Here is a 12,972-nt window from a genome sequence, read left to right as displayed (position 1 = left end):
ATGAAGGTGGATCAGAACTGGTTATACCTGCCAAAGCCCCTTTCCTCTGAGCAACAGTAAAATATAACATTGTCTTAGGGTCTGATAACTTCTCGGTCCAAGACACGGTGCAGTGATAGTTATCACATAAGCATGGCCCTTGGTCTTCCAAATTATGCTGTCCGTGGCGTTCTGCTAAAATCCAGTGCAAAAGATTCAATCCAAAACTAGTTAAAAGAAAGTGTTGATGGGGTGATATAACCATAATTAAGTAGAGTTCCATGAAAAAAATCGTTTTTTAGGAGTATATGGGCCCTAACTGTAGGTTTTAAAACCTCTTTCTTCTCCATCTGCTTAAACTCTTGTCATAAATTGCGTTTTAATCTAGGGCCGATCTTTTTTTGCTGATGCTCTCCGATGCCTCATATAGCTCTGGACACCCCAGTTTTTCCAGCCAAGCCTTAATATATTGCAGCCACAGGATGGAATGACCTTTATCCAGGTAAATACAATCTTTTATAATAGCCTGGTTCAGCCCTAGCCTGGTACTTGACCAAATTGGGAACCAATGAGGTAGGGGTGAAGGAGTCAGTCTGTCAGTAATTTACTCCAACCGCAGTTGTTCATGTGCTATAAAATGGCGACTGATTAAGGAACTAACAATAATGTTCTAATAAAAGCATTTACAGCTCTCTGGATCTCACCACAGTCATTAGATCCCCATACATAACTAGCAATGGATAAACATTTACCGTGGTAAACTTTAACCTAGGCTTGTATGGGTCAAGCTCCCAACCCTTTCGCAAATTCAAATACTGAAGCTACTGATCCAGTCTGCAGGTTTCGCGTAACCTTTCTTTGTAGGACCCATGACCCCTCATCAAAAATGACCCACAAATATGGAAACAAAGAAACTCTGGTCACTTCTAGATTGCCTCCCATAATTTTCCTCTCGCCTTTCTTCTTATGGCCAATAACCATCATATGGGATTTGGAGTGGTTTACACCCATGAATACCCATATACACATATGTATACCCATAGACCCAACGAAGGAATTAAGTAAACACTGGAGGGCTACTGCTGTTCTAGCTAACAAAACCGTGTCAACAGCATTTATAAGCGCTCGAATGAACTGGGTGCCTACCCGGGGACTATCCTTTGCGGACACGCATAAAAAAGGGCCTAGGTTGCAACTATACAGTGTGAATAATAACCGGGCCAAAATACATCCTTGCCTCAACCCTTTATATATTTTTATTTGGGCTGTTAAAAACCCATTATGATTATACCAAACTGCAGCTTTAAGGTCCTGATGCTGATCATGTAAAAAATGTATAGTGTTATGGTCCAGCCCCAAGTCAATTAGAAATGACCATAGCTTCTTTCTGTTGACCCGGGCGAAGGTCAACGGCAGGTCCATAAATGCCAGATGCATCTGCCCTCTTTTAACCCCTGTATATTTACAGATTAGCAGGTGTAAATTAAGGCACTGATCAAGAGGGGACCTTTACCCTGCTTAAAACCGTATTGCAAATTGCCCAATCGCAGTGACCACTGAGGGGTTTCGATACCTTGGGATCTTTATATCCAAGGAAAAGACCACCAGATACGAGAGGAATCTCCTGCCGCCCCTGCAACGATTCAAAAGGGACTCTGCCTCATGGCAACGACTTCCATTGTCCCTCCTCGGGCGGGCGGCACTCTTTAAAATGATGGCGTTGCCAAGATTCTTATATGCACTATAGAACCACCCGGACTTGGTCCCGCACTCGTACTTTAAGGCTATCGAAGCCACACAGAGAGCTGCTGTGGTATGGAACACCTCGCATATCCCTCCAGAAATTGGCCTTGGGGTGGTATGACGGAGGCATAGCGCTCCCGGACATCCGCAAGTACTACTGGGCTGCCCACCTGGCGGCCATCAACCAGGGTACATATTGTGCTGGTAACGACCCAGGATATGGCATGGACCGCTGGCTCCTGCCCGGGGAAACTTCGAGGCGGCGCTTTACTCTAAGCCCGGTAGGTACCAACTTACTGGATCCACGCAGCACTCCGTGCAGCTGTGGCACATTGTACAAAAGAAGTTGGGATGGGCTGACACCCTTACAAAGGCCACTCCCCTATGGGTCTCGGAGGAGTTGGAAACACTGAACCGCACCAAAGGGCTCCGAAGCTGGGACCTCATAGGCATCTCCCGAAATTAGGACATGTGGGGTCCGAAGGGTGTGGTGTCCTTTGCCTCACTCCAGAGCACCTACGAGCTGGCACAAACAGAATACTTCAGGTACTTGCAGATCAGGCACTCCCTCCAGAAAAATATCCCTGCGGGTACACAACTCCCTGACTACTCCCCCCTGGAGGACAGACTCCTAGATGGTCACCTCCCAGAACATGCCATCTCGCTTATGTATAAAAAAATCATTAACAACTCCCCTGACCTCCTGCTCCCCCTTAAAAGGAAATGGGAAGCGGACGGCCTGGATATAGATGAGGAAGAATGGGGGAATGCTCTGGCCTCCGCCAAGGAGGTGGTCATATCGGCAAGGCTCCGGTTGATTCAGCTGAAAATCCTGCATCGTGCATACTTCTCGGTAACCAGACTGCAACGCATGGGACGAAGTGAGGACGGGCTTTGTCGGAGGAGTTGCGGGCAGGTGGGGACATACTTCCATATACTGTGGGAATGCCTGCTGATTAAGAACTACTGGGTCAGAGTAACCCGCTGTATGCAGGAGGTATGGGGGGTGGAGCTCCAAGTGGAAGCTAAGAGGTGCCTTTTAACATTTGGGAACCCACAGATCTGCCGCCCCGAGGGAGGCTTTGGGCAACACTGGGGTTTGCCATTGCCAAACGTAATATAGCTAGGCAATGGGGGGCGAGATACTACTCCTAGAAAGGGTCCCTGGAAGACTGATATTGATTAGTGCATGCTACAGGAAAAAACGGTGTATGTAGCCCGTGGATGCCCACGGAAATGGATAGAAGTATGGTCCAAATGTAATGAATACAGTGGCAACATTTGCAAACCCCCCCATGAATACCCAAATTGACGAACCACTCGCACTTTAATTATACTGTGATGCATTATTCTGAAAGTTTTTGTACTAAATTGCACTGTATGTACTGTGATTGCCCTAGATGCACATATGATTGATCTCGGTCTACACTGTGATGACTGCCATTTATTCTTGTTTTTCCAACAAAATAAAAAGATTTATATAAAAAAAAACGCATTGCAAACAGGAGATCACATTTTTTGCTCCAACCAGTTGGATTATCTAGACAAGATCACCCTGCCTGGGACCTTAACTGAGGTTATCAATGAGGGAAATAGGCCTATAGCACCTCAGGTCCGACCTAGCCCACTTTTTAAACATTGGGATAATGACCGATGGTCTCCAAGAAGAGCGAGGACCCTTTCTCCATGCAACATTAAAGATGTGTAAATATTTTTGCCCAACCAAGTGGGTCATGTTTAAAAATGTCAAATGGTCTCCGTCCGGCCCCGAGGCCTTGTTCTCAGTCATAGCTCGTATGGCGATCCCTACCTCCTCCACTGTAAAACAAAGGTTAGAAGCCTCCCTCCACATGTTAAAGAGACACTTTTTTGAATTTTGAAGAGATGTTATTATATTTTACATGATGTTTGTAGTTTGATTTACATAGCGAACGTTTTCAGGGCTTGGCTCGTGCACAGGTTCTAAGAGCCGAGCCTGACCATTGGCTCAGCTCTCCCACCTCTAGAACAAAGTGGATACTGTTGTTTACCATTACCATCCAGGACCTAACCACTATGTCATACCAACTGAATATCCAAGTTAGCCCCTGTGTTCTCTCCAAGGATAGTAATAGCAAACTGCTTAATTTAAAATTTAACTTGTCAAGTCTTTTATAGCTTTTAGCCCAGGATAGCAGTGCTATATGGACTGTTAAATATACTGTTGCATACTGATTTTGGTTATCTGACAAGTAACATTTATGAAATTGTACTTTTGCTATGTTTAAACAATTAGGCAGTTACCTCTCATGTGGATTTCCTAGATGGCTTAGGCCACATCTCTTTTACAGCCCGCCCACCTTTTTCATCTCACTTAAAGTAATTTCTAATCTCACAACAGTCTATACGGTGCAGAAATCCCTATGGTCGCACTCTACACCTACCACACAGTCTCTCCATCCCTGAAATGCACTCCACTCCTGTAGTAGGCTACCATGCAATTATGCCCTTCTTCGTTCAAAGGGCTATGTTCTCTCATGCAGGAGACAATTTTTTTCTCCCACCTCTGCGCTACTCAGCCAACTCCTGTTACTGAATTTAATCATCCTCAGTAACCCCACCTGACGGCACTCGTCACCCGTCCTGCTGTAGTCATCCCCAGAGTACTTGCCTATGAGTACTCCTGCAGCAATACCTTATCTCCTGCATTATACTTGTCCCACAAGATTTGTTCCTGACCCTACTACAGAGCTCCCAACATATAACGGTATGCTTTCTCATGTTAATCTTACAAACCATTAGTCCTTCTCAGTGCCCAGGTCAAAGTGGGTAGGATATGCTGGGAACGACAGTCCCAATCTTTGTAAATTTTACCTAAAACTGTTCCACTACTTTTCTTTAAAGGGTGGTTAGTTAAAAAAAACATTCCTGAAAGGGTTATGCCCGCCTTTAGGTGCCTTAAAGGGAATGGAGGAGGCCTCAACCAGGTTGCAGGAGCCCACAGCAACACCACTTCCTCTTCTATATCTCTTATTAAGCATCTGCCTTATTCAATCTCCCTCACATACAGCAGTATTCTTCACTTCACCTAGCACTTGCCAGTCCACAGTATTAGTTGAGAGTCTGTCTTAAACCTCTGCAGTGCTATTAATAATACAATATTTCCACCCAGGAAGGCTTGGCGTAATACATACTCTCTTAGCAACATGTATTTTACTCCCACAATAGTCCTCCTTCACTGCACTCAAGTGACTTGCCCCAGAGCCAAACAAGCACATTTGAGTGGTCGCTTCTTTTCTTAACTCTGCCCCAAGCTGTGGAATGACATTCGGACCCCCTGAGATGCGGCACCTCATTGACCATCTTTTTAACACAGCTAAAGGCTTGGATGTTCTGATGTGGTGGTGTCCTGCAAAACCCTGATCTGTAACTAAAGCGCCGGGAAACCATGTGAGGGGAGCTTTGCGCTAGATAAGATTTTAATTATAATTATAATAACCAAGCATTCAATTTCCCACTAGTAAAACTCACTCTTCATCCAGTATTTCTGTATCCCAGTACTACTCTGTAGTTGATGATATATGTTCCAAGGGCACAGTTTTTCCGTGAAATGCCAACCGTACACAAAAAGTGTGGGTCACGAATTTTGAAGTCCGTCCGCTTGTTATATATCAAATAAAATCAAGCAAACATTTCCGAAAGCGTCGAGAGGCTGTATCCTCTACATAAATCTTACCCCTTGGTCGGTTAGAGCTTCTGACATTAATTTACAGGTGTGCTGAAAAAGTTCATGGAACGAAACTATGTGGCTGTATCGCTTTTTAGAAGAAAAATTCAATAAAGAAGAATTAAAATCACACAAGTATTACTGTCTGGGAAACTAATACAAAAGATTTGTTAGCCTGCTGATTTGTTGTCATTGCTTTCTTCTTTGGAAGCAGCATCGCTGGCAGCTGGTGCTGGTCAGAGTGCGCACCTACTTTTTACGTGGGACAGATTTGGATGTGCTGCATTTCTGCCTCTGCTGTAAGTACATTGACACTGTTTTCCACCACTGTACTTTCATTTAACAAACAATGCATTCTGGGTATCGTAGTTGTTGGGAACTGCTTATGTGATGCGAGCTGTCACGAACGTGGTTGTTGTGTTACAGCTCATGACTAGCTCGTGTTCAATGGGAATGTTGGGGACAATGTTATGGTTTAAATATGTGGAATTATGGAGTAGTACTATTGTGAAGGGGTTGGACATTAACTGACTGGACTTCTTGGAGAGCGCATGCTTGAATAAACCTCGTCTCACACCATATCCTCCAATGTGTTTAATTGCTTCAAGTGAGACTTCCTACACTGGCGACGGGCGGGATTCGTTTACCGCTGCTATCTCTTTATTATATAAAAATAAAATGAAACATGCTATGGAAAAGAAGGTTGGTTCTACATCTAGTCACTTAATAAAAGTGGGTGATTTAGTTCGTATTAAGAAGAAGGAAGGTGTAAGTAAAGGTTTTCCTGTATGGTCAAGTCCTAAAAAGGTAATTGAAGTCTTTAGGAATGCAGTCAGGGTTGATGGTGGTTCAGTTTGGAACTTAAACAGAATTTCGGTGTTTACTGGGGTTAGCCCAGTTCAAAATGACAGCAATGTGTTTTTGGATGTTGGGCAACGAAGTGAACAAGGGAACTGTACATATGCAGAGTGCAATCCTGGTAACACCAGAATTGCACGTTCTCACCGTATTCCTGCTAGGTACAAGGAATTTGTAATGAATTATGTTCATAATGTTGTTATTTTGACTGTGCTTTTCTTGTGTTTTTTTTGTTTCAGGGGGGGGGGGGGAGCATGGGCGTCCGCAGGGGGGGCAAGGAGGGGCGCTTGCCCCCCCTGGAACGACCCTCCTCGCCCCCCCCTGCGGATGCCCATGAAAACCGTCACTTCAAGACGGGGTTCTCACTCTCTTTCCTCTCCTTTCTTTTATTTGCCTCCCTGTGAAATGGATCCAAAAAAGAAAGACGCTTTTGCTGTAAATGTCATATTTTTCTGACAATTTAATTCCAAAGTGCAGCATTGGGAATAAAAGGCTAAAAACATGAAAAATAGATAAATAACTAAATAAAGTAAGACAAAGTGGTAGCAAACTGGCCAAACTGATTTTATTCACAATGAAACACAGTAGCGCCACTTTTACAGAGTCCGCCAGTGAAGTACAGAGTTTGCCAGTGAAGCACTATTTTTGTTTTCTTGTCTTTGTTTTCCCTGGACTTGGAACTAGTGCACCGATCCTGGAGGTACTGCAATCTGTGGATTGGAAAACAAAATGTGTGCTCCGGCTCTGCGTCCAGGGATGTGGTCTTTTTACCATACTGCTTACCTTCAGTAAGGATATAAGCAATGGCCATTGAAATGGGTCAATTCAGGGCCCTGACGTCATGTTCTTAACTTTTCAGGCAAAAGCACTCACTGATTTCTGAATAGTGAGTGTAAAAGCATTACGGTAACCATGTTGTTCCTGCTTACATTTCCCATGGTTTGCAACATTTTGCATTCCCTATAAGTGTTTGCTTTTTCCAGGATGTTGTTACTTTTCTTTTGTAGGCCGCATATTGCTCTTGTCTAGTGCATAATTTAAATTGAGTCGCATCCAGGTGTTTATAGCGGGCAACAATTCGGTTGTAGTTGAAGACAGTGGGAGTTTTTCTCAGTGGTGCAGTACGGCGTTCAGTGGGGGAGAGGATGTGGCACTATGGTCAGAGCTGCTGAATTTGGAACTGGGAACCAGGTTCAGCCTTAATAACCAGTCCACCAGACCACTCTCCTGCGAGAGCACAATCACATGCTAGACCTTAGAAGGCTTCACAACACCTTAAAAGTCATGGTGTCTTCGCACCAGCAGGTGGACCCTAGCATGACAAGTGTAGGTTAACCTTCAAGGCTTGTCCACCACTATCCATACTGAAGTTTACCTCCAGTCTTGCGGGCAGGCCTATGAAGCAGCACACCCTAGAACAGTCACTGAGGTCACATGACCCTTGAGAAGAGCCAGCTGTAGGGCAGTGCAATCAGTGTGACCGCACCAGGTGCTGACTGACTTTAGGTGGAGGCATCAGATTTGCAAGTATATTATGGTTTTTAAAACGCTTGCTGCCTCCTTCCTGGCCTCCAGCAATTTTGGGCAACAATAAAAATGTCATGATGACTCTGGTGATTAATGTTCTTCCTAGAGAGGGATCAGAATTTTGTCTAGTGGAAGTTTTGACTCATGGAAAGGTAGCTCAGAGGGTTAATGTACCGGCTGCAAAGAACATGCCTCATGCAGATCACAAAGTGAACATAATGTAAATAGGTCAGGGGGCTACTGCTTTTGTCAGATAGATCCTTTTGTTACTTGCAGTTTATAAGTTAAAATCCTAACTTAGAACATTGAGCTATTAACTGCCATCCAATAGCTGCATACAAACTGCAAGGTATAAATTGGAGCGTTATGTCCCCCCCTCCTCCCAGTCTTTGATTATCCTAATGTCCCAAAAAGTGTTCTTTTGGACCGAAATCAATTCTGATTATTAAGGAGAACCCCCACCATGGTATTACGTTTTAAATTCCGGGTATTGTGTTTCTCCAGACCAATCACTATAAAACTATACGGGCTACTAGTATGGTTGTCATGTGACTCCTACACCATGTAGTCCTTAGTCTTATGTAACATTTTCTATACAGTGATTTACACACATATTGATTGTCTCTGTGTACTGTGTGTGATGTAAAGTGCTCTGACACTCTACAATGGTATGAGTGGCACTGTACATCAAATTAAATGCATCTGAGAGAGAGTGGTTATGGAAAATGAGGGCACAGTTAAAGGGTGGTAGTGAGGTAATCCATGGCAGAGGTGGTCATTGGGGGGCACTAACAAACATTAATGCACAGGACACCACCAGTGCTGTGGCTGGCCCTACCCTTGAGGCCAGTCTGCCTCACCCAAAGGTACCTCCATTGGCCTTGTTTCAGCAGTAGTAGCTGCAACTCACCAGGGATTGGCAATGCAGGATTTGCACGCACACCAAACTAAGTTCGCAAACTTACAGTCACCCGGCTTCATTCACAAGCACTTTTAACATGTGCTGCCTGCTGTCGGGTCACTGGGATTAATTATGCAGAAAAGGATGACAACATTATGCCGTAGTGTTGACTAAATTATGCATTAAATAAAAGGCTGCAGCGTAATGCAGTATATTTTCAGATATTTTATTATTTTGACGTGTACACATGCGTCTCTGGAAAGATTTTGCCTTATTGTACCAGTGTAACATACAAAGGCAGCAGTAAGAAAGGTGACCAGTCAACCTTTACAATAGGCCATCCACTCCGCAGCAACTCAATTGCTTTTGATATGTTTGAGCTACAAACAATTTATTAGTTTAAATGGTCAGATCATGCAGCAGATCTTGCATTATGAGGCAAATATGGCAGAGCCATAATTTTAGAGAAAACATTTGCAAACTAGGATATTTTGCCATTCATGTTTGAACTTCTGTTGTGGAAAAGGGAGTAGTGGTGATGACAGAAACTCCATGGCTCGGAGACAAATGGCTTGTGTTTCTACATTTTATTGTATTTGGTATATTCTGTGATCAGAAGCATATCCCACTTTGTGAATATATTTGAATGTCAATAACTCATTATAACCTTAAATAATCATGTGTATCCATTGGTTGATTAAACTGGGCAGTGAAATGCCAAACAAATACAAAAAATTGGGATGTCTGCGCATTCTGGCCACACCTCTGGCCCCACCCACAGATCCACTCCTTGGGTTATTCCCGCCCTTTGATTCTCCGCCCACTGTTCCCCTACTTTTTTTCCCCCACTTCGACCACTGTTTAAGACTAAGCATCCCTGGACCTGTGATGTGTCTGCGCCGCTGCGGGCACCGCATGTGCCACACATTTTGGTGCCAGGCTTCCGCATAAGGGAGCTGGTCATTATTGTAGCCCTAAACGTGGGCACGTTGTCAGTTTGACATCGACTACACGTAGAGGAACTCTAAGTTTCTTTTCATAAATATAGCTAACATTTGGACCTATACATTTTATTTTGCATAAATTAATTGATTGTGTGTAAAATTTAGCAATGCCCGGGGAATTCTAGTAAAGGGAGCACCCATTGGCGAATCACTAGTGTGTGTGATTGCTGAATTATTTATTACTAACTTTGACGTTGTGCTTTAACTTTGGATAAAACTTATCATGAATTCTAGCACCAAGAAGCCAATATTGGTAAATATGTGTGCTACAATAATCCCTAACATACACTGTGCATACAATATATTTAATCTGGTGCTTTAATCACAGGCTGTTTTAAAGTATTCTGATGAAGACAGCCTTGAATCGAGGACCCGGACATCTGCACACCTAGCACACCGAGATATAGCACCTTGTCAGAAAGTTTAGCATTTTCCCTACAGGTGGTGTTTGTTGGCCTGTGGCAGGGTCAGTCACATGTCCTGGATTCCTGGCATTTAATTGAGTCTATCCCAGTTCTGCGCTCCAGTGTTTCTTGTGCCCCACCTGGCACACAACATGTCGGAGGATGGTGATGATGTTAACATTTTGCCCCCCCCCCCCCCCCGAAAAATGTCTGCGGACGCCCATGGGGGGGGGGGTGAGTTCGAAACTGTTTATGTGATGCGAGCTGTCACGAGCGTGGTTGTTGTGTTACAGCTCTGACTAGCTCGTGTTCAATGAAAATATTGGGGACAATGTTATGGTTTAAATATGTGGAATTATGGAGTAGTACTGTTGTGAGGGGGTTGGACATTAACTGACTGGACTTCTTGGAGAGCGGATGCTTGAATAAACCTCGTCTCACACCATATCCTCCAATGTGTTTAATTGCTTTAAGTGAGTGTAGGGTTCACTTGAATTGAGCAAGCCAAATCATCCGTAAACACTGATTTGTGTAAGAACGCCACCGCCCTGGAATGTGATGCACCTGGTGACAATAAACATATGTAACCTCACCCACACTACTTTCCTTCCTCAGCAGACTCCTCGGCTGCTCTTGTTCTCTACATTTTCCTCCGCCGTACTCTAGCAAACATGAGCCAAATAAATACACCCTACTGCACTACTTCCCCCTCAGATACACAAGCCTCTGCTCTGCCACACTCTTGCCCAGAGTCAAGTTGGCAGGTTCTCACTTGCCTTTCGTGGGCTATCACTCATCACCTCAAACCCTCTCACCACAGTCTGTACTCTCGCTCCTAGTGTTTCCCTCCCCTTTCAACCTTCTCCGCACTCACCTCTGCTCAGAGTTCTCGCTGTCCACTATAAACCCGTACCGGTCGGTGCGCCGCTCGCTGCTGAAGCCATTGATTTCAGAGTCGGAGCCCAGGGAACTGAGCTCTTCGCGGTCTGGCTCGCTTAGGGTCTCGCGAGTGCCACGCAGGCTGCTGCCGGCGGCTGTATCTAGCGAGCCCCCGTCCTCCATGGCCGTATCCGGCCTCAGCACCCGGGCCCCATCCTGATCATCGGCCTCTCCCAGCTCCTGACCCCAGTCCGGTTCTGGGCATGCCCCGCCCAGGCTTAGAGCCAGGCCACGCCTTGACGGCTTGTAGCCAATTAGTCTCCTCTTGGATTTGCAAATCCCTCCTCCCGTCGTTCCATAGGAAACCTGCCTTGCATTCAGGCTACGCCCCCAGTTATGATCACCAATCATAAAGTAGCGTAGGCCGTCGCCTCTCGAACTCTTGAAGCCTGACAGCGCTCATTTTTCGACACGCCTCCCTTGCTCAAGAGCCAATCCAGTCTCCACCAGCTGTGAGTAAGACCGTGCCTATGATTTCACAGCAAATCCAAGCTCAGGTAGTTTTCGATGTCCAATTGGCAATCGCGCAGGTTGTAGCCAACCACAAATCCGTTTACTTTAATAATCCAGAAACCAATCTTAAATTTACAAACTCATGTGCTGTCAAGCAAGGACCAATCATAAATTGTCTAAAAAACAGCAATGCTTGTTTAGTAGGCGTTCTGAGATGAAGCGTGCATTGGTTGCTCAGTATTTTCGTTCACCCTGCTTGCCGAGACTACGGCAAGGCAACAGAAATAATACATGTTTAGAGTCTCGTACATACATGTTTAGAGTCTCGTACATACATGTTTAGAGTCTCGTACATTTTTCTCTGTTCGATATCGTGCCTGGCCTTCTTGTGCTGTTTTCTCCTCTATGTTTTTATTTATGTAGCATTGTTGTATATGCGTGGGCAATACTCAAAGGTGCATGAGTGCTTTACTCTAGCTCTAAATCATTACATAAAGTTACATAATCCAAGATGTTCGGAACATTACATAAAGCTAAACATTACGTTATCCCAGCATGGTGGTATATTGCAATAGGCCAAAGACCTGAGAGCATGTTACAAGTTATAAATTGCCACATTCGTAGCAAGTAAGAGGATGTTGGCTGGTTCCAGGTACTGTCATGTGTCCCGGTTAGGCCTTGTAGGAAAGAAACATTGCAATTTTTACATGTATATGGATCTTTCTTAAAATTGCCTTCACTTTTGACATCAACTTTTGACACACATTTGCGACACGGGCTAGTTTTGTAGAAACACTAACCTTGCTTACACAAATACACTCCGTGCGAAGGCCTACACATACGTTGGGCAAATGTGTTTGTTATTTACGTCGATATGGTGACACAGCTATCTGTAGAATACAAAACAATGGAAGCCTGATCACAATCTCGACACAAGGCGAGGATGCCTTTTTCTATAGATAAAAATCGGTTTCCAAGTATAGTCAGAAGAGGCACTTCTGCCGACTTCGAGAGGTCCCTACATGCTGAAGCTATTGCCCAGCAGCTGACTGACATCTTTGTGAGGGGGCGTCCAGTTCATGACCAAGATGGGGTCCTTCATTTTTACTCCCCAGGTAATGGGGTTGGATCATCCAGTAGTGGGTTTCTTGTCAGATCATACACCTTAGACATGAAGGGTGGATTTTTGCATACTACGAGTATGCAGAATTGTTATATTATTTTATATGCTTGCATATATACAGTGTTTCAGCACAATGACGGAACCTTTTGTTCTGTTCAGTGTCCTAACACTTATTAGAACTTTCATCTGCTTCTGTCTATTGATCATTGCAGCAAATATTTTCTATACAAAAATCACTTTGGTTCAATAAACATTGAAAACGTCCCTTTGTGTATTCTTTGTATATTTCCCTGAGCAAACCAGAGCATGAGTGTATGAGCAAAAGGTTCTAGGTC

General features: G+C 44.3%; 1 protein-coding gene across 1 annotated transcript in view; it reads right to left on the bottom strand.

Annotated features, from left to right (window-relative positions):
• TBC1D10A (TBC1 domain family member 10A) overlaps positions 1–11,275 on the bottom strand; it is a 434,628-nt gene extending 423,353 nt beyond the window's left edge. The window contains exon 1 of the mRNA XM_086943207.1: positions 10,997–11,275. Coding sequence (XP_086799333.1) covers positions 10,997–11,184 — 188 coding nt within the window. The 5' untranslated portion in view covers positions 11,185–11,275. The remainder of the gene's footprint in view (positions 1–10,996) is intronic.
• Between the last annotated feature and the right edge of the window lie 1,697 nt (positions 11,276–12,972).

The sequence above is a fragment of the Lissotriton vulgaris genome, chromosome 11 (genome assembly GCF_964263255.1).
Source record: "Lissotriton vulgaris chromosome 11, aLisVul1.2, whole genome shotgun sequence".
In the NCBI taxonomy this organism is placed as follows: domain Eukaryota; kingdom Metazoa; phylum Chordata; class Amphibia; order Caudata; family Salamandridae; genus Lissotriton; species Lissotriton vulgaris.
The sequence above is the reverse complement of the archived record's forward strand: the minus strand, read 5'-3'. Positions and strand labels throughout refer to the sequence as shown.